This window comes from Saimiri boliviensis, chromosome 10 (assembly GCF_048565385.1).
Source record: "Saimiri boliviensis isolate mSaiBol1 chromosome 10, mSaiBol1.pri, whole genome shotgun sequence".
Classification (NCBI taxonomy): Eukaryota; Metazoa; Chordata; class Mammalia; order Primates; family Cebidae; genus Saimiri; species Saimiri boliviensis.
The window spans coordinates 2,575,741-2,595,840 of record NC_133458.1 but is presented as its reverse complement, the minus strand read 5'-3'; the positions used below and the strand labels follow the sequence as shown (position 1 = coordinate 2,595,840).

Sequence of the window (20,100 nt, the reverse complement as noted above, 5' to 3'; positions counted from 1 at the left end):
CAGCCTTCCAAAGTGCTGGGAATACAGGCATGAGCCACCGTGCCCAGCCAAAAATATAACATATTAAGATGAAATTCACGTAACACAAAATTGACCATTTAAAAATAAACAGTTCAGGGGCTATGGATGTATTCCAAAAAATTCCACTTACTGTCTACGGATTTTCCTATTCCAGATATTTCATGGAAATGGAATTGTATAGTATATCAACATAATATTTTCAAGGTCCATTCACACTGTAGTATGTATCTGTTTAGTCATTCTTTTTTCTAACTGTGATAAAACACACTAATATGATGCCAGGCACAGTGGCTCACACCTGTAATCCCAGCTGCTCTGGAAGCTGAGGCAGGAGAATTGCTTGAACCTGGGAAGCAGAGGTTGCAGTGAGACAAGATTGCGCCACTGCACTCCAAGCCTGGTGACAGAGCAAGACTCCGTCTCAAAAATAAAAATAAAACCCCAAAAAACAAACAAATAACATGAAATTGACCAATTTAACCATTTTTAAGTGTATAGTTCAGTAATAGAAAGTATATTCACACTGCTGTGCAACCATCAGCACTATCCATCCCCAGAATTCTTTTCATCCTAAAAAACTAAAAATCTATACTCATTAAACAACAACTCCCATTCCTCCTCACCCTGGCTCCTGGCAACTCATGAAATGAACTACTCTAGATTCCTCTTACAAATGGAATCACACAGTACTTGCCTTTCTGTGACTGGCTTATTTTACATAAGATGTCATTCCTTCTTATAGCTGAATATTCCATTATTGTTTCTGTACCAAAATCTTACCATCCACTTATCTCTGATGGACCCTTCGGCTGTCTCCACCTCTTGGCTATTGTTGCAATGGTCTTTGAAAATATTAATAGTAAAACCAAATACTTGGTCAAAAAAGCTTAGAACATGGAAATAAAGACAACCAGGGTAAAAGTAAGACAAATGGTGTATCTTAGTTCGTCTATTCTGAGAACACAATATATATTCAACATGGTGGCACCCACTGACATCAAAGTACTTACTGACTTCCAAAATACTTATTAACCAGATGCTGTGAAAAATAGAAAGATGCAGAAAATACGGTCTTGTCCTTTCAGGAACATCAAGTTTCATGAGAAAGTCAATACAGACAGGTAAGTATAACACAAGATTGAAAGTGCAAGACTCTGAGATACCTTCACGTGTGATGCAGGATTTGACTCTGCCTCAGAGAATAAAAAAGATTTGGATAGGCAGAGAAAGGTGAATGGAAAAAGACTGTGGGAACTGTGGAAACCAAAGCTTAGAGATGGAACACTATTTGCAAGTATCCAATCAATTTTAGTCATGAGTATTTACATGCAACAATTACATTTTGCTCTAATCTGGAGGCAACTTAATCATCCAGAACTAGAGTATGTGAACTTGAAGACAAACTAAAATCCAATGAAAGAGAATTACAATCCCAGTCCAAGAAAGAACCTTATGTGCTAATTTTCAAAGAAGTGAATGCCTACGCCCTCCAGTGTGGATGGTAACTGGCTGCTCTCTTCCTGAGGAAAGCTCTCCAGAGATGGGTCTCCACGGGATCGCTCAATCACACTTTCTCACTTGGAAAATTAAATTATTCTTTATTTCTTTTGGTTTGGTTTAATGTCTTCTTACTCTATCCTTCTCAAAGAAAAGGACATCCACTTAGAATCTACTTCACAAACACTATTCTCACAATAAAACACTAAAATGATATACTCAGCTCTCTGCTTTTTATGCTATACAAGCCTGACTTTTTTTTTTTTTTTTTTTTCTTTTGAGACAGAGTTTCACTCTAGCTGCCCAGGCTGCAGTGCAACCGCACAATCTCATGGTTGCTCACTGCAACCTCTGCCTCCCAGGTTCAAGCAATTTTCCTGGGATTACAGGCGTGCAACACCACGCCTGGCTAATTTGTATTTTTCGTAGAGAGAGGTTTTCTCCATGTTGGTCAGGCTGGTCTCGAACTCCCAACCTCAGGTGATCTGCCTACCTAGGCCTTCCAAAGTGTTGGGATTACAGGCGTGAGCCACCACGCCTGGCCTCTTTTCACTTTTTAAAAAGGAAAATGAGAAGAAAGAGGTAGATGTGAGGCCAGGTGCAGTGGCTCACATCTGTAATCCCAACGCTTTGGGAGGCCTAGGAGGGAAGATCACTTGAGCCCAGGAGTTCAAGACCAGCCAGGTAGCAGAGTGAGACCCCATTTCTACAAAAAATTAGAAAGTTAGCTGGGCGTGGTGGTGGGCGGCTGTGTACCCAGCTACTCGTGAGGCTGGGGTGGGAGAATTACTTGAGCTGAGAAGGTCGAGGATGTAGTGAGCTGTGAATGCGTGTGCCAGTGCACTCCAGCCTGAGCAACAGAGATAAATCTGGTTGCGGAAAAAAGAGGCAGATGTGAGAAATACTACCAAGGTGAAAGTGAATACTGCTATGAGGTACTGGAGCATTTACCTTAACTCTCAAGGTTCTGGTTTGGCCACTTGGATAGAAAGTGTCCCAGAGCCTGAAAGGAAATACAGCAGAGAGAGAAAAATGACAGGTTCTGTTTTAGAAATGATCAGTGTGCTGTGGCAGGAGGACACCCATATGTAGCAAAGAGCTAGATTTCTCTGTTTTAGCTCAGGGCAAGTGATGGTTTGGAGGTCTGGTAGTTGAGGAGCAGTAAAGGAGACAGATAAGGAATGGCCAGAGAAGAAGGAGGGAAAAAGAGACGATCAGTGACCAGAAATGAAGACAGACAAGATCTGAGGGGTGAAATTACAAACAGTAAATGCTATGAAGAAATTAAAATAAAATAGAACTAGGCAATTAGGAGGTCACTGGCAAACAGTTAATTATCTCTTTCTATAACTCGGTTCCGGTTTGAAATTAATGTTCCGGTGACTGAGATCTGATAGAAGAAATGATTTCAAAACGTTTTCTTCTTTTAACTCCCTCTGGGCAGCACACGGAGTTACGAGTCATCAGAAAGAAGGAGAATGCCAATAAAAATTAGAAACAGAGTAAAACTCAGGTGAGATTTTTAAGTTTTCTACAAAGTGCACATATACACAGGCAAAAACATGCATACATATGCACAGGAAAAGGTTTGAAAAGCTGTAAACCAAAGACATTTCTGGAAACTTGGAAGAGGAGAATGAAATCAGAAGTGGTGGCTAAATATCTAATGTTTAGTATTTTATCAGGACTATTTATTCATGCATTTACTTCTAAGATTAAAAATTAAAAATACAATTTCCTACAAATGAGATAATCTGTTCATCTATCTCAGAGATGACTGTGCCTGTCTATTATTAAGAATACTCACCTGGCTAGGCACTGTGGCTCACACCTGTAATCCTAGCACTTTGGGAGGCCAGGTGGGCAGATCACCTGAGATCGAGTTCGAGACTAGCCTGGGCAACAATGGCATAACCCCATCTCTACTAAAAACACAAAAATTAGCCAGGTGCGGTGGCAGTTGCCTGTAATCCCAGCTACTTAGGAGGCTGAAGCGGAAGAACCTGGGAGGCAGAGGTTACAGTGAGCCAAGACTGAACCACTGTACTCCAACCTGGCCAACAGAGCAAGATTCTGTCAAAAAGAAGGGGAGGAGAGGGAGGAGGGGGGGAAGTGGGGAGGGGAGGGAAGGGGGGAGGGGAGAGAAGAGAAGGGGAAGGATCAGAAGGGGAGAGAAGAGAAGGGACAGAAGAGGAGAGAGGGAGGGAGGGAAAGGAAGAAAGAAAGGAAAAGGAGGAAGAAAGGAAAGGAAAGGAGAAAGGGAGGGAGGGAGGGATCCTCAGTGAGGCTGGGTGTGTGAGGAAGGAGGGAGGGGGGAGGGAGGGAGGGAGGGGGGAGGGAGAAACGGAGGGAGGGAGGGAAGAATACTCAGTGAGGCTGAGCATGTGGCTCTGCCTGTAATCCCAGCACTTTGGGAAGCCATGACAAGCAGATCACTCGAGCCTAGGAATTTGAGACAAGCCTGGGCAACATGGCAAAACCCCATCTCTACAAAAAATTACAAAAATTAGCCAGATATGGTGGCGTGTGCCTGTAGTCCTAGCTATTCAGGAGGCTGAGATGGGAGGATTGCTTGAACCCAGGAAGTTGAGGCTGCAGTGAGCTATGATTGCACCACTGCACTCCAGCCTAGGTGACAGAACGAGGCCGTTTTAGGGGGAAAAGAAATAAAGAATACTCAGAGAGGTTAGAGGTCTTTATTCTGAGGACAAATTAAACTCTTACTATCATTGTCTAGTTTTAATTGTAACATTTGAACTGTAACATTTTTCAAATTACCTCTTGAGGTTACCCCCAGCTAAATGGTCCTAAAGGAAGTTATTTTTGCATAAAAATTATTTTATAACAAAGTAAATTTAAAGTATCTGAATATCAACAGGTAACTACATTTGGATATGTGTGACCCACAGACATTTTCTCAGACAGGTATGTGTGCCCTGAAAGAAGTATAATATCGGGAAACACATTTTGTAGATATCGGAAAGATGAGTTTTTAGGTTGGTATTATTAGCTGCTCTCTTAGCTGTTTTAGACATTTGATACGAAATATTTTTAGGAATTCTTTATTCTTAATAATCTCAACTGTATATATAAGCTTATTGCTCGGATATAAAAACATCAGTAATCAACCAAAAGTTAATTCATGTTATTTCAAGTTAATTCATATCAGAATTGTTATTCATTTATTATTTTCTATAATATATCTGAATATAATTAAATCATACATTTTTGGTGAGACATTTTCAATGTAGGTTTGAAATTATTTTTATATCAATGTCATAGTTAGGAATATGGATTTATATTTCCATTGCACATTCGTCATTGCTAGGCCTCTGTGAACGCATCATTTATTTCTGTTTCACAACAAGAGCTGCAGAGAGGAAAGCCCAGGGTAAAGATAAGTAGGGATTACCAAAACCCCAAATAAAGACCTCTCCAAAAAAGACCAGTTATAAAACAAGGTCCCTTCATCAAGAAGCAAAAGAGAACAATCTACTTTACCTCCTGTAGGATAATAGACTGTATGGGGCCCAGATGAGAAATATGTGAAAATACTGAAAATAAATTCAAGCTGATTTGAAGGAGTAAGTGTTTCTGTTTTACTACCATGAGTACATTAAAAACAAATTGTATTTGGATCCTGCATAACTTACAAGTTATAGAAAGAGCTTCCAAGATGAAAAATAACTATAAAAATAATTTTAAAATATAAACTATTAAAAGCATTTCAAAGACTATCATTTGCATTTGAGAAAAATTTTCCTCTTTAGTTAATGGAGAATTCAAATAAAGAGTAACACCAAAACCTCCCAATTGTTTCATGACTAAGCATAACAAAGAACAATCAGCAATCACACAGAATCTATTCTTATAAAATTCACTGCAACATTTAAAATATTTTATTACATGGAAGTTTGGATATCTATAGATAATCGACTGATCCCGTTCTATTTTCACCTTGTTTGCAAAGATCTCCTTTAGTCACCTTGAGAGTCTATTAATCTACACAGCAAATTGTTTACTAAAACTATGGCCTTCAAATCGCCCCAAATTTTAGATTCTAAAAACTTAAGTATAAATAGGCAGCAAAACAATGTTTCAAAAAATATATTAATTTACATGGCATTACTTTTTCAGGGCTCTAATTAAAAATTTTAAGTACAGATTCTTTGTGTTTCCTATGAAAAATAAAACCATCAATTATACTAATTGTATTTGACCAAGAATACATGGTCAAAATTTTTCTCACAACTTAATTCTTTGTGGCAAGTAACATGCTTGTAAAATTTACTTAGGGGTGATTTTTTAGTTAGTACAAAATTTTTCATTCAAATATAACAAGCTATTTAAAAGGAATTATTTAATAAATGTGCCATATCACACCATGTGCTCAAACCTAAAGCCTGTGATGCCACAACAATAACAGTGGGCAAATTTTTTAAAAGGAAACATGTCCATCGAACCTTTCATTTTTGAAGCAAAAACACTGCCAAATTATTTCTTTTATACTGGGTTCTATGTATTTCAATTTACAAGCAAATTTATACCCTTCACTAAAAAATTGTTGAAATAATAGAAAAATTATGTATGTAGAGGTATGATTTTTCTTGTTACTGCATTTCTCATTTCATTGTAAGTGACGGGCACTGCTGGCTGGTCTCACAGGAGCGAAGGAGACCACACTAGGGTCAGGGTTTCCTTGAGAGAGGCGACAAGAAAGAGTGAAAAATGTCACAGCTTGGAATTTGGCTGCTTAAATACATCCTCTATTCTAGTCTTACAAGCTTTTCAGCTGGCAAATCAAAATCCTGTTATACACTAGGATAATATTCATGACAATTCTCTAGATTTTATCTTCTTAAAATCAAAGACTCAATTCTAAAGGGTTAATAGAGGAATTACAAAGTAACTCTCTAGTTTGCATTTCCCATAATGCTAAAATAAAGCTTTTTCTTTTAGTCTAGAAATTTGCTTTTTTAATACTGTGAAAAGCCTCTATGAATCTGTTTAACGTATTTATTTCTTTTCATCTATTCAATGCCACTGGGCATAACATGTAATGCAGTGCGTGTTGATATTTTGCAAAGCACCACATGACTCACTGTACACTAATGCACTCCATTAATCCTGTTTGGACAGCTGGGTCCAGGCATTTGTTAGCTGCATTTTAATTGTTCCATCTTTCTTTTTTTTCTTTTTATTTATCTCTATGGCAAACTCCTCTGGAATTTAATTTGTTGGCCTTCAAAAAATAAACTTTATTTGTTTTCTTTGTATTAAAACTATACTCAGCAAGTAATTTTCTTCCATAAAATCAGTATATATTAATGATTAGCAATCAATCTTAAATAACAGTATAGTAAATGAGTTTCATAAGTGTTAAAATGATAGGGTAGTTGAAATATAACAGAAATTATTTAATAGACTGTCATAATATAAATGATAACATTTAATGTCAAATCAGGTTACTAAAGAGGATACTTTTGGCATTTTCAAGATTCACACACCATAAGCAGATGTCAAAACAATAACAAGGACTTTGCTTTAAGTCCTTTAAAGCAAACACAACAGAATAAAGACTATTACACACACCAGTTTTCTACTAGTTTATGGAACAGTGGTCCCTTTTACATTTATATTTCATTTTCTATTAAAACATGAAATCCTTTTTAAGAATTATGAAGATAACTACAGAGCTTATACTTTCTTTGCACAGCCTGCATTCCTGATATCTGTAAGTCTTCAATAAATAATGGAGGCAATATGAGAGCAAACTCAAAAGCAACTCAAAGTTACTAGTAATTTTTGTTATGAGCAAGTAGCTAAAATTTAATGATCAAAATTTTCCAATCATTCCTGGGCACTCTTAAGTCAAACTCTTAAGTCAAAACCTAAGTCTAGAGAATCACATAGAAACGCTTAATGGAAATTTTTGCCTGAAATAATATTTAGTGAAGAACTGAGAATACAGTCTATGATAGCATTTTATAAAAGGCGACCAAGTGAAGACTTATTCAACTATTTCAATGACAAAGTGAAAATCTGTTTTACTTTTAAAAAATGAACAACTTCTCTGTAAACTGAAACATTAAGAAAATGACAGGAATGAATGACAGGCAAGTAGAAACTCTCAAGGGTGTCCTTTGAATCAAAGTGTTTTCTCAGAGGTTACACTGCTTTCACCTCTATTTCGTGAACACAAAGCAGCTTAAAATAATTTACAAATTTTCAATTTTTTAAACCACACTAAATTATAAACGCTTAAAAACTCTTCTATAGAAAAATTAGTTTAGCATAGCTTCCTCACTAGAGGACTCAAACGCCTAACTTATGAATGTGTCGGTAAAAACAAAACAAAACAAAAAACCAGCCCATTGTTTGGAGAAAGAAGGCTTTTAAGTGTTTATAAAATAAATGGTCTTTATTTGACAAAAGTATTTGTCTTGGTATGGCCCTATACATAAAGTACAGAAGTAAAGGTGTAAAATGATGTGGAAAGAAACACTGTATTTCAAAGGTAATCTTTTTGAAAAAGTTTGTAAAGTCAAAGTTAAATAAGTTTAGTAAAGACTGTTTTAAAAAACATGGATGTTTAAGTAAAAATTTCTCATTCAAACTTACCCAGTGTTCTTGACATCACAGGCAGAGCAGAGCTCAAGACCAAGATAGACACACAATTTCCAATGATCTGTTATGAGAAATGAGAAAAAACATTGAACAGTTAAACAGCAGGATGACAATAAAACCCATTAACATTCTAAGAAATTATTGTACATTCTAGTTACCTAGTGTACTTTGCCAATTTCTTAATGATACTTACTATTTAGTATAGAATTGTCAAACAATAACAAACTTTTAAAATAGATATTTCAAGTTATATCTGTAAGTTCTAGAAGATGTTTACAATACCTACCACAAATATAGTTATAGAACACTTAAATTACTTGACACCTAGATAATGCATTTTACATTACTGATTGCAGTTGCTAGTTTCAAAAGGCTCTGCCTATCAAGTAAATAATAATTAACATATTGGATACTTCTGACTACATTTTTAAAGCCAGATTATTGCTTAAGATCTCTTCTATCACATCTATTTCTAATACATTTATTATACAATTATAAAAGCACCTGAAATCCAAAACCTCTAAACTCTTGTAATAATGTATCCTATGTTTATTCTTCCATAGTAAATAAGAGGAGTTGAAAATACTGATTAATATTTATGATCACTTAAACTAGACACTAAATATCTCAACTACTTATTAAGTTTAAAGAACTAGCTGTGTGTGTGTGCGTGTGTGTGTGCGCGCGCGCGCATGTAAAATAACTTCTCCCCTTTAATAGGCTAAAAGTATAAAATAAAAACAAAACAAGCTTGCAGCTCTTATTAGTTATTCTTCTTTGTCAGCCTATGGGAATATTTTAGATTCAGTCACTATATATGGCCTTTTTATTCTGAAGCCAATGACATGTTGTGGAAAAAGTCAAATTAGCCTCAGACTACAAAATGTTTCTGAATAGAACTCTTCCGTCTTACTTTAATTATTCAAATTTGAAATACTTTGTCTCTACTACTTGCAGCAACTAAGTTCTTCAGATTTCAAACAAGCTCCCTGAAGTACAGTTAGGACAATCAAAGTTACTCATTAGCAATAGGTTTTCTTTAGAGGAAAAAGAGTCCTTTCAGGAGCCTTCTGTAGCTAGTTAACAAGCTCTGCAGCTCTATGCATTGACGGTGAATGGACGCCATCCAAATTAAACAGGGTACATCCCTTTCCCACTCACTCAGCATTTTGAAAATCTTCCAGTTTTTGTTTACGCAAGCTACCAACAAATACCTATCACTGCAAATGAACCATTCAGGATGACTATTAAATAGAGCAGTCTGGGAAGGCAAAAGAGAGGCCACAGTCACCTAAGACTCTATCTTACCTTTGTCATAGTTGTGTCATCTTTCTTGGGAGTAAAGTTCCCAAAAAATCGAAGGCTATAGAAACCGACAACAGAGGACACCATAAGATAGCTGTGAGAATCAAGGGAAAAAAACTCTCCAACAGAATGCAAGTTATCTTAAGTTCTCAGCAGTCTGCAAAAAGTCTTAAGACCCATAAAAACAAAACAAGCCATCTTAAGTGTCTGAGGAAGACTAATCTGTTTTTTCCTCTAGACAAGTGTCTTAGTAAATAAGCACTGCCCCAGAAAACTAGATGTAAAATTTGTGGATTGGCTAAACATTCAGTTAAAGAAAGGATACAAAATTAAAATGATTTCAAGTGCAGCTCCCACAAAACCAAACGTAGAAAGAGATGCATTTCCTATTCCAGGCCCCTGGAGTGGGAGAAAGACACTTTTCAGAATTTCATGACACCATTATATCGGTTTCCCTAAAATAGTTGTTTCATAAATATAAGAGAGTTGAAATTAGGAATGTTTAATACTTTGAAACAACATCTAGACTTTCAGAGGCCAATAAAACATGACATTAGACTGATTTCATCAACAAATTCAGGCACTGTGTTAACAATTTTAACAAGCTCAAGAAAAGTTACTTACCCCAAATGTAATTTAAGTTACTTGTCGAGACGATATGATCATGCTTACTATTATAAAATGGGGCAACTGGCTACTTGAGGAAAAATAAATCCTAAATATTTTTGGGAAAGAGCTTTTAAAAATACAATAGAAAAATAAGAATAGGAGCTATCTGAATCCTGAGGCAACATACAAAGATTACACAAAGTATGTCAAAATTAAGTTAACAGTAGAAAACAGAGTAAATGCGCATATCCTGTTTCCATACCTGATAGTTTCTTTTTCCCAAATCTTCCTTTGGAATTCAGAGTTACAAAAGATATAACTGTTAACACAGATTTTTAAAATGTAATGCTATAAATTTTTTCCTAAATAACTATATCTATCTCAAAAACTATACCTAGACCTTTAGAAAAACACAAAAAAAGTTAATATTTTTATAATGAGCTCTGAAAAAATCATTCCCTGCTGAAGAACAGTATTTTCAAAGATTACTAATAACATAAACTATCTGAACGTTTTACTAGTCAGCACAGATTACATCTAACAGAAGCACCAGGGATAATTAACAACATACAGTCAGTCTAATAAAAAATAACTTTTTGACAATCTTTTGAAGAAGAAATAAATAATGCTGGTAGAAAGTGATAGGGTTCAGGACACACTAATCCAAAATATGGGACCTTAGTATTTGAGAAAACCTAAGAAGGTCACACACTGATCTGCCCCTCTTCTCCTGCGAAGCAGGCCATGAGACCCCCATTGGAGGGTGCCCTCCCCACGACCCAGAGGAGAGGCACATGTTTATCTCTGGAGACACAAGGATACTGAGAAGAACAGGCACAGGCCTTGCTAAATTCCCCCCAGTTTATAATCATTAGATCACACCCCCATCTTCCAATCATACTTCCCCACTACTGTCCACACTTCATCAAACTTGAGCATAAAAACACACAGGTCTTTCTGTTTCTTTGGTCTTCTTCGTTTCTGAAGACCCCTGTGATACGTAAAACTTATCTTAAATAAATTTGTCAGCTTTTCTCTTGTTAATATGTCTTTTGTTATAGGCATCTCAGCCATGAACCTTGCAATAGGTTAGGAAACAATATTACTTCTCCCCTACAAAGCTTATTGATCAACACAGAAAATATCTTGGAATTATTCTGTCTCAAGAGAAGGCATATAGGAAGGATTAAGATGATATAATTTTTTACACAATTACACAGCAGGCTCCTATAACGTACAAGTCATTCTCTACTAAGCACTAAGGGGAATGGGTACAAAACAGTCGGGGCTTGCAGCTTGTTTTGGTATGTCTGAATGGGTTAAAAGTGAAGAGGAAGTCAGTACAGTAGGTCACTTCCTGTGCTATCAGTGGGGTTGGGTACAAAACTAAAGAAAAAGAACAGACTGTACATAGAAAGGATAGGTTCCTGTGTGTCTGTAGGATGAGGCACCTGGAGCATGATGGAGCTTACACTCATGGAGGAGAGGCTGTAACTGAACGTAGCAATGGCAATAACAGCCAGCACAGGGTCCTGGAAAGGCTGGGGTGGGGGCACCTGAATCAAGAATATGGCTAAAGGAATTTCATATAGCTAAATGAATTTCAGTAAAATCAAGATAAACTCTGATAAGAAATCTAAAAGGAAACTCCAATACTTGAAAAAAGGCCCTGTCAATCCAAAGTAAAAAATCAGAAACAAAAATCACGGTTTATTTATGAAGGCTCTTTGCGTAAAGAAATTCATACAACGTGAAGTATATACATCCACAAAGTTGAATGTTTTCATTTGCTTACTTGAAATACTCAGGGTAGAGGCAAAGAACACTTTTGCAAAAGAAAGACATTTTAAAGGATTTTACATTACCCTTGTTCCTTTTGGCATTGCTGTTTCATCAACCAATAGGCAAAGAATATTACAAGCCACCAAGAGGACCGAGATGGACTACAAGACAAACAGCAAGCTGTCAGCTCTCAAGATTTTTTACCAATACAAAATATTAAAATCTAAGTCACCAAAAACTATGTTTCAAAATAGAGGGAAAGCAGCCAAGACCAAAACACTATATATAAAACTAAAATGATCAGACTACAAACAAGAACTGAAGAAATTCTAAAAGATTCTGCAAGTTATTGTAATTTCAAAGCTTGTGATAAAAGCTAGCAGTATAGATCCTTTTACTAAGTAATCTCACGAATTGGAAACACACAACTCCATAGACTTAAAAAAGTAGTAAAATATTATCGGAACTAATTTCATAAGGTAATTTTCATATTTTATCATAGCATTTAAAGCAGGGTATCAGCAACACCTTGTCCTTTTAATTTTCAATGACAACAAAGGCTGAATTTCCTGCTTTCATGAAGAAACAGATAATCTTCAGAATTTCTAAAAAAATGCTATTAATTTCCATTTTTGTTTTGTAGGGTTTTCATAAATAAAGGCATAGATGGATTTTAATCCTGTTGATAGAAAACCAGTTTATTAGAAACAATTTAGCTGAGGGAGCTGCCATACTCAAATGCTGAATTAAATAAAATATAATTTGCTTTTATTTAACTAGGCAAATAAATTCTTACTGTCTCAATAAGAAGGAGAACCATAACAGCAGGATACACCAAATTTCGTTCCCATGCTGAAGCCTTTTTTCGCCTCTCTATTAAAAGGAAAAACAAAAGTTTTCTCCAGATTAACATTTTCATTCCATAATGCTACAATCTGTTTTTTTACATAATTTCCTTTTTAAAAAACATAAATTACTTTAAATTTTCCCCCACAAACTATAAAAACTAGACATAGGGCCTCGCTCTGTCACCCAGGCTAGAGCACAATGGTACAGCCACAGCTCACTGCAGCCTCCTGAGCGCAAGTGACCCTCCCATCTCAACCACCCAAGTAGCTGGGACTACAGGTAGGTGCCACCATGCCTGGCTAATTTTTTTATTTATTTTTTTGTAGAGACAGGGTCTTGCTATGTTGCCCAGGCTGGTCTTGAACTCCTGAGCTCAAACGATTCTCCCGCCTCAGCTCCTCAAAGTGCTGGGATTTCAGGAATAAGCTAAAAATCAGAGTTTTAAAACCAGTCTAAAATACCTCAATCCTGTGATGCTTGAATTAGCTCTGTGAAGACATCTCAATCGTTAAGGAAATAAATTGTTTAATATACAGCTTCCTTTGCAAATATAGAAATACAGTAGGCCTTCTATAGCCACAGGTTCTGTAATAGTTTTCTATCGTATATGGATTTTGGTATCCATGGGGCTTCTGAAACCAGTCTCCATGGAATACTGAGAACCTGTGGTATTTGCATTTGATATAGATCTACATATTGATATTGATATATATCCAAATGAATAAAGTTACATGAGTAAAAATCCCTTCTGTTCTGAATATCCCAAAGATAAACACTTCTGGTTTTCTAAAGGCTGAAAGAAAACTACTTTCACATATAATGGACTGTCTTATATCAGCATCAATCCTCATGCTAAGAACAAATAGAAAAGATAAATCAAACTTAATTTTTTTAAAAAATCTGTATGAACACATCAGAGAGCTACCAAGAAAATGAAAATTTAGGGGCCAATATTCTGTGCAGTGAACTGAGCTAAGATCTCCAATTTGTACCACACCTTCCACTGCCATGCATTTCCCAATATATAAATGGCAGGGACCCAAGAGGTTGAGAAATCAATGGGTGAAAAGGCAACGATTCTAAAGCAAACCTTTCAGCAAACTCAACAGTACCAAGAAGACAGATACTGGCATTTCGGGCTACCAATGCAGTCAAAATTTGAGAGGCTATGATCATAAGAAAAGAAAAGGGCAAGGAAGTGAGCCTGGCATACAGTGCAACTTTCCCTTCAAGATATCAGTGGCTAAGAGGCTGAGAACAACAACAGAAAGATGCAACTATGAGGCTGAGAAGCCAAGCAAAGCTCGTCAGGCTCATGTTTCTTAAGAGGTAAAAACTAAAATTCATTAAGAAAATGGGGTCATAATCAATAACTAGACAACCAGGCTTTAAATTAGGACCAATGAAAAGCTATACCCTAGTATGAAGGAAGGCCAAAGTGGAAATAGACCAGTCCTTATAAAGATCAAAACCTGGCTTTGAATGATCTCAAGCCTAGCAGATTAGATTGATTATCCCTACTCTAATTGTCTTCCAGAAGCAAAAGTAAATTCTCCCAAAAAGAAGAAAACATCAGAGTTTCTATAGTTATAAGAAATATCTAGCACTAAATTAAACATTACCAGATACAGGAAAAAGAGGCCAGGAGTAGTGGCTCATGCTTGTAATCCCAGCACTTTGGGAGGCCAAGGCAGGCAGATCACTTGAGGCCAGAAGTTCAAGACCAGCCTGCCCAATATGGTGAAACCCCATCTCTACTAAAAATACAAAACATTAGCCAGCCATGATGGTAGGTGCCTGTAATCCCACTACTTGGGAGACTGAGGCAGGAGAATCACTTGAACCCAGGAGGTAGAGGCCGCAATGAGCCAAGATCGTGCTACTGACAGCCTGGGCAACGAGAGCAAAACTCCAACTCAAAAAAAAAAAAACAACAACAAAAAAAACCACACACACAGAAACAGACCTCCAGTTGATCCACATGCTGGATACGCTGGATTTATCAGAAAGAGGCTTTAAAGTAAATGATTATATTCAGTACAATAAATGACAAATGGGAAGTTTTACAAGTAAATTTGAATCTATAAAAAATAAACAGAAAATCTAGAACTGAAAAAATAATGTAACTAAAATGAAGAATTCAATAGTTATGACAAGTTATGACACAGCTGAAAGAAACCAAAATGGAAGACAGACCAGTAGAAAATATCACAGATTGAGGCATGAAGATAAAAAAGGAGATAAATACAGAAAATAATATAAGAATGAAAAAGTCTAGCATACGTGTAACTGCAGCCTGAGGAAATAAGAGAGAATGGGGCAGAAGCAATATTTGATAAGATAATGGCCAAGAATTTTCCCAAGTAGATAGAAGACATCAAGCCACAGAATCATGAAGTAACACGCAGGGTTCAAGAAAGATAAATACAAAGAAAACCAAATCTAAGCACATCAGAGTAAAACTGCTAAACAAAGACAAAAGGAAAATCTTAAAAGCCTTTCAAAAGAGCAACAACATGACTTTTAGCCAGAAACCAGAAGAGGGTAGAATGACATCTTCACAATGCTGAAAACCAACAAACAAAAATTTTAGTATGTTTTCCAATAAACAAACACTCAGAGAATCTATTGCCAGCAAACCTGTGTTTTTCAAACAGAAGCTAAGTGAACATTAGAAAGGTAAAAATATAAATACAATCAGGAACATATGAATTCAAATATCCATGCAACACCATTTCACACCAACTAAGTTGGTAAAAATTTTAAAGTCCAACATTGTCAAGTATAGGCAAGGATATGGAGCAACAAGGAGCCCTACTCACGTGCAGCAGGAATGCAAACTAATACAACTATGTGAGAAAACCATGTGGCTTTATCTGCAAAAGTTGCACAGGCACATATACAATGATCCTGCAGTTCCATATCTAGCATGTACCCTGAAAAAATATATATACCAAGAGATACATACCAGAATGATTATAGCAACATTATTCATAACAGCAAAAAACTAGAAACAGATCTAATATCCACCAACTGCAGGACACCTGAAGTAACTTCAGGTAATATAATATTAACAGAAATGAAAATACATGAACACCGTAGCTGATTTTCAAGAACATAACACTGGACTTCCACTTCTGAAGCTGCAGCAGCAACAAGGGACCAGGTTTGTCATCCAGCCTGAAACAATTAAGAAACCAGAAAGTACACAGATAGGAAACAACAGCTTTCAAGACACTGGACATCTGATCGTGGAAGAACAATGATGCCTGAGACACAGAAAACAAACCACACAGCCCTTTCTGACCCAGCTTAATGTCTTGAGAGTTTCCAGGCCATGAGGTAGGAAGGAGCAACACAAGGTGAGCCCAGCTCATCCCTTGAGTTGAGAGCATGAAACGGGAATCTGGGGAGACAAGTCAGCTGGAGTCTGCACAGCAAAGTGCCAGACAGGAGACTGAAGTACAGAAAAAGAACTCCAAGGATCTGCAAAGAGTCACCGTTGAGTATTCAGTAAAGAATTGAGTAAAAAATTCTCAAGTATGTCGGCTGAGGCATGTGAAGAAACAACTCATGGCTGAAGAAACAACCACCCAAAAATATGAGAGGAAACAGCGCAATCACAAAAGGCAAAAAGTAGTTCCTTCTCCCACAAGACAGTACAGAATCTCATCAATACAGGACACTGGATAGAGTTCGTAGAAGGCTCTTGCCTTAGCAGTAGGGAAGACTTAGCCCTAGATGCAATGACCCCCAGTCCAGTCTATAAAGTCTTCAGAACAAGACTCAATAATACCAAACTGTTTCCAAGTAACTTAACTGACTTCCAGAAAAAAGTTCCTCACTTGCAGAAATACTGTAAGTCGCCAGGTGTCATGGCTCACCCCTATTATCCCAGCACTTTGGGGTGCTGAGGTGGGCAGAACACTTGAGTCCAGGAATTTGAGACCAGCCTGGCCAACATGGCAAAACCCCATCTCTACCAAAAAATACAAAATATTAGCCAGCTGTGGTGGCATGCACCTGTGGTCCCAGCTACTCAGGAGGCTGAGGTGGGAGGATTGCTTGAGCTGGGGAGGCGGAGGTTGCAGTGAGTTGGGACTGCACCATTGCACTCCAGCCTGGACAACAGAGTGAGACTCTGTCTCAAAAAATAAAAAATGAAAAAAAAAAAAAAAAAAAAAAAGAAAGAAATACTATAAGTGAGGCATCCAACAAGGTAAAATCTCACCTGACAAGGTAAAATTCAAAATGTCTATTTTCTAATAAAAAGTTCCCAGGCATGCAAAGAAGCACAAAAATACTACTGATTATGAGGAGAAAAATCAATCAATCAAAACATATCAAGAATTAATACAAACGTTAGAAGTAGCAGACAAAAACATTAGAAGTGCTGTCATAACAATACTCTATATTTTCACAAAGATGGAGGACACAGATTGAATGTGTTAATTAGAGACATAATAGAAGATACAAAACAGGCCCAAAAGGACCCTCTAGAGATGAAAACTGCAGTTGTACAAAAACTAAAAAGCAAAAACCGCTAGATGAGATTAAAGGCAGATTTGACATGCAGAAGAAAAGATTGGTGAAAGTGAAGACACAGCTATAGAAACTAACCAAAATGAAACAGCAAAAACAAACAAACAAAACCTAAAAAATACAGCAACATCCTTGAGCTATAGCCTAAAATACTTGTAATTGGAGTCCCTGCAAAGGGAAGCATGAAGGGAAAAGAAAAAATATTTGGAGAAGTAATGGTCAAAATATTTCCAAATTGGTTGAAAACTATAAACTCCTAGCTCTAATAAACATGAAGAAAAGTACTTTAAGGCATATCACAAGCAAATTGTTCAAAATCAATAATAAAGACATCTTAAAAGCAGATAGAGAAAAAAGACACATTAAAAGATAAGTATGACAGATGACATCAGAAATAACATAAGTGAGAAGGTAATGGAGTAACATCTTTGAACATCAACCTTTGAAAAGTCATTTTGTATATACATAAAACAAAAAAGTCAGTAAATATAAACTTAGCCTCTCCCCAAACTAAAAGAGTCTTTATTAATGATTTCGGGCAGGTTGAAAGTTTTAACATAAAGATTTCATAAATTTTCTAATGTTTCTGACTACAGTAAAGTCTTTAATAAGAAACCAAGACCAATACATAAGTCAAGAAAAAAAAAGTACAATACCTAATTTTGTCTTAAGAGTCTTCACATTTTCAAGTTCTTGTTCCAACTCCATTATGTTGTATTCCACCGATGAAGATAGCCCTATTCAAAGCAAAAATATTTAGAAGTATAACAGAACCCCTAACACTATAGAACAGGTAGCCCCTTAATTAAAAGATAAAATAACACATGTCAAATCCTGCTAATTGAAAATAAAAACAAATGCTGCTGTGATTCAGAGGAAAGCACATCCATATATTTACCAGTTAAAACTTCCAAGTTCTTGCTGATTAAACAGTACATGTTTCCACAGAGTGATATAATGGACTGTGGAGACTCAGAAGGGAGAGGGTTGGGTGAGGGCAAGGGATAAAAAACTACATATTGGGTACAATGTGTGCTACTCCAGTGACGGGTGCATTGAAATCTCAGACAACACTATAAACCACTACATATCCATGTCACCCAAAACCACTGGCACCCCAAAAGCTATTGAAATAAAAATATTAAAAGTAAACACCATGTTTCCAAGAAAATTTCTTAACGTGATAAAGTTCTAATTTGATCTATTAATAATCTTTTCTTAATTACAAAAACATATTGGGCTTACTACAAAAAGTGAAAAAAATCAAGATCTCCTTTTCTCCATCTCATCTTCTTAAAATAACAATTATGAACAGCTTGGCTGATGCTCCCATATCTTCCTTCACATTCAGAAGCACATTCATACATACATACTTATCACATACATGGTTTTTATTACATATTTTGTATGAATGGGGTCAGACATATTACTTTTCCATTTGCTTTCCTAGTCAATTACATGTCCAAGTTGATAGCTGAATAGCATTCCATAGTACAGATGTTCTACAACTTTATGCAGAATGATTCCCTTTACAAATACTGAAGTTTTCAGCTTTGTTGCCACTATAAACAGTGTTGCAATAAACATTCTTATATGCATATCCAGTACATTTTGGTTATAATTATTTCTGTAAGACAGATTCCCAAAACTTAGATTGCTGAGTCAAAAGGCATGAACATTTACAGGTTACTTCCCCGAAACATTCTGTAGACTATTGTAATAATTTACATTTCTATCAATAGCTTTGAAAGTATCTATTTTCCAGTATCTTCTTGAGCACTGGATGATATAGCTCTTGAATGCTAGCAATGTAATGGGTGAAAAATGTTTTCTTATTGTTACTTTAATATGCATTTCCCTAAAAGTGGTTGAACATATTTCTGCATGTTTATCACCTAAATTTTCCCTATTCATATTTCCTGCTTGTTTCTCTAATGGCAGATCTTTGCATTCTTTCTATTTTACCTGTTAAATTCCAAAACAGAGAAATTAAAACCCCCACTACAACTGGACTTTAAGTTCTCTCAGTTTTTAAGAGTGTCTTTTTTTTTTTTCCATTTAGCGTTTGTATTTGACTGCTGAGACTGGGGGATTCTGTTTGCTAGGGGTTGTTTTCTTTTTTTTCCCATCCTAGCCTGTTACATCTTCCTTATGAATCATATATTTTATCATTTCATAATGACCCTGTTTGTTTTTAATGCTTTTCAACTAAAATTCTGTTTTGTGGACTTTAACTGCTACTTTCTTTTGTTTTTACCTATCTTGCTTGCTTACTTGCATACATTTATACACACACCTTTAATTTTAATCTTTCTTTTTCTCTTTTCCAGCTGAATCTTACTTGAGGTTTAACCTGTATCAGTTAGAGTTCATTGGCTATGGGCAACCGAAATAGACTCACTAGTTGAAACAGAAAAGGAATTCAGAAGATAGAACCAGCAGGAAAATTTTCCAGTAAAGAAAGTAGAGGAAGTGGGCAGCTGGGAGTTGAAGGTGGCAGAGCAGGTGGGTAGAGTCTCCTCATATTGTAACAGCTGGGATGACTCAGTCCGAGTACTCTCCGTCTGCATGTCACTGTGATTAAGAATAAAAGTCTAGGAAGCAGGAGTCCTAATGGCATAGCTTAGAGTCACATGCTGGTTTCTTGGAGAGCCAAGAACTTTGATGAGCAGTTCCACCAATCTCATCTGGCCAGGGAAATCCGCAAATCCAAATCAGGTTCCCTTTCTCTACTAAAAGAAAGGGCAATAGATGCTTGTAGCAAAAATAATAAATACAGGTTGAATAATCCAATATGATAACCTGTTCTTTCACAGTCAAATTCAGTCCATTTACACTTAGCAAAATATAGAGCTTGCATTCAGTACA

At 36.3% G+C, this 20,100-nt stretch overlaps 1 protein-coding gene across 5 annotated transcripts in view; it reads right to left on the bottom strand.

The window, feature by feature from the left end:
- LMBR1 (limb development membrane protein 1) overlaps nucleotides 1-20,100 on the bottom strand; it is a 196,144-nt gene that overhangs the window by 29,966 nt on the left and 146,078 nt on the right. For all 5 annotated transcript variants that reach the window (XM_074378846.1, XM_039472781.2, XM_039472784.2 and 2 more), the window contains 6 exons: nucleotides 17,889-17,969; nucleotides 12,638-12,714; nucleotides 11,925-12,002; nucleotides 9,776-9,849; nucleotides 9,454-9,544; nucleotides 8,140-8,206 (listed from right to left, as the gene is read on the bottom strand). In XM_074378846.1, the coding sequence (XP_074234947.1) occupies nucleotides 8,140-8,206; nucleotides 9,454-9,544; nucleotides 9,776-9,849; nucleotides 11,925-12,002; nucleotides 12,638-12,714; nucleotides 17,889-17,969 (468 nt within the window). The remainder of the gene's footprint in view (nucleotides 1-8,139; nucleotides 8,207-9,453; nucleotides 9,545-9,775; nucleotides 9,850-11,924; nucleotides 12,003-12,637; nucleotides 12,715-17,888; nucleotides 17,970-20,100) is intronic.